The sequence below is a fragment of the Acanthisitta chloris genome, unplaced genomic scaffold, assembly GCF_000695815.1.
Source record: "Acanthisitta chloris isolate BGI_N310 unplaced genomic scaffold, ASM69581v1 scaffold23873, whole genome shotgun sequence".
NCBI lineage: Eukaryota > Metazoa > Chordata > Aves > Passeriformes > Acanthisittidae > Acanthisitta > Acanthisitta chloris.
This window is the reverse complement of record NW_008663579.1, coordinates 1-268: the sequence shown is the minus strand read 5'-3', so window position 1 is coordinate 268 and position 268 is coordinate 1. Positions and strand designations below refer to the sequence as shown.

General features: G+C 58.2%; 1 protein-coding gene across 1 annotated transcript in view; it reads right to left on the bottom strand.

The window, feature by feature from the left end:
* The window catches only part of LOC103798770 (spectrin beta chain, erythrocytic-like), a gene marked incomplete at its 5' end in the record, with an annotated part of 7,752 nt that extends 7,688 nt beyond the window's left edge, over positions 1-64 (bottom strand). The window contains 1 exon segment of the mRNA XM_009071053.1: positions 9-64. Coding sequence (XP_009069301.1) covers positions 9-64 — 56 coding nt within the window.
* Between the last annotated feature and the right edge of the window lie 204 nt (positions 65-268).

Genomic DNA, 268 nt, shown 5'->3' with positions numbered 1-268 from the left:
CCCCCAGCCGCTGCGTCACCACTGTGCCATACTGTGGCTTGCGGGTGGCCAGCTCCTTCCCTTCCTGTGGTGACAACAGAGAGGTGGGTGGACACCACAGCATGGGGGCATCCCACCCAGACAGCAGGCTGGGAGCCCTCCAGAATCATGGAACCATTAAGCTTGGAAGAGACCTCCAAGGTCATTGAGTCCAACCATTCTCCCAGCACTGCCAAGGCCACCACTAAACCATGGCCCCAAGCACATCCACATGGCGTGTAAATTACTG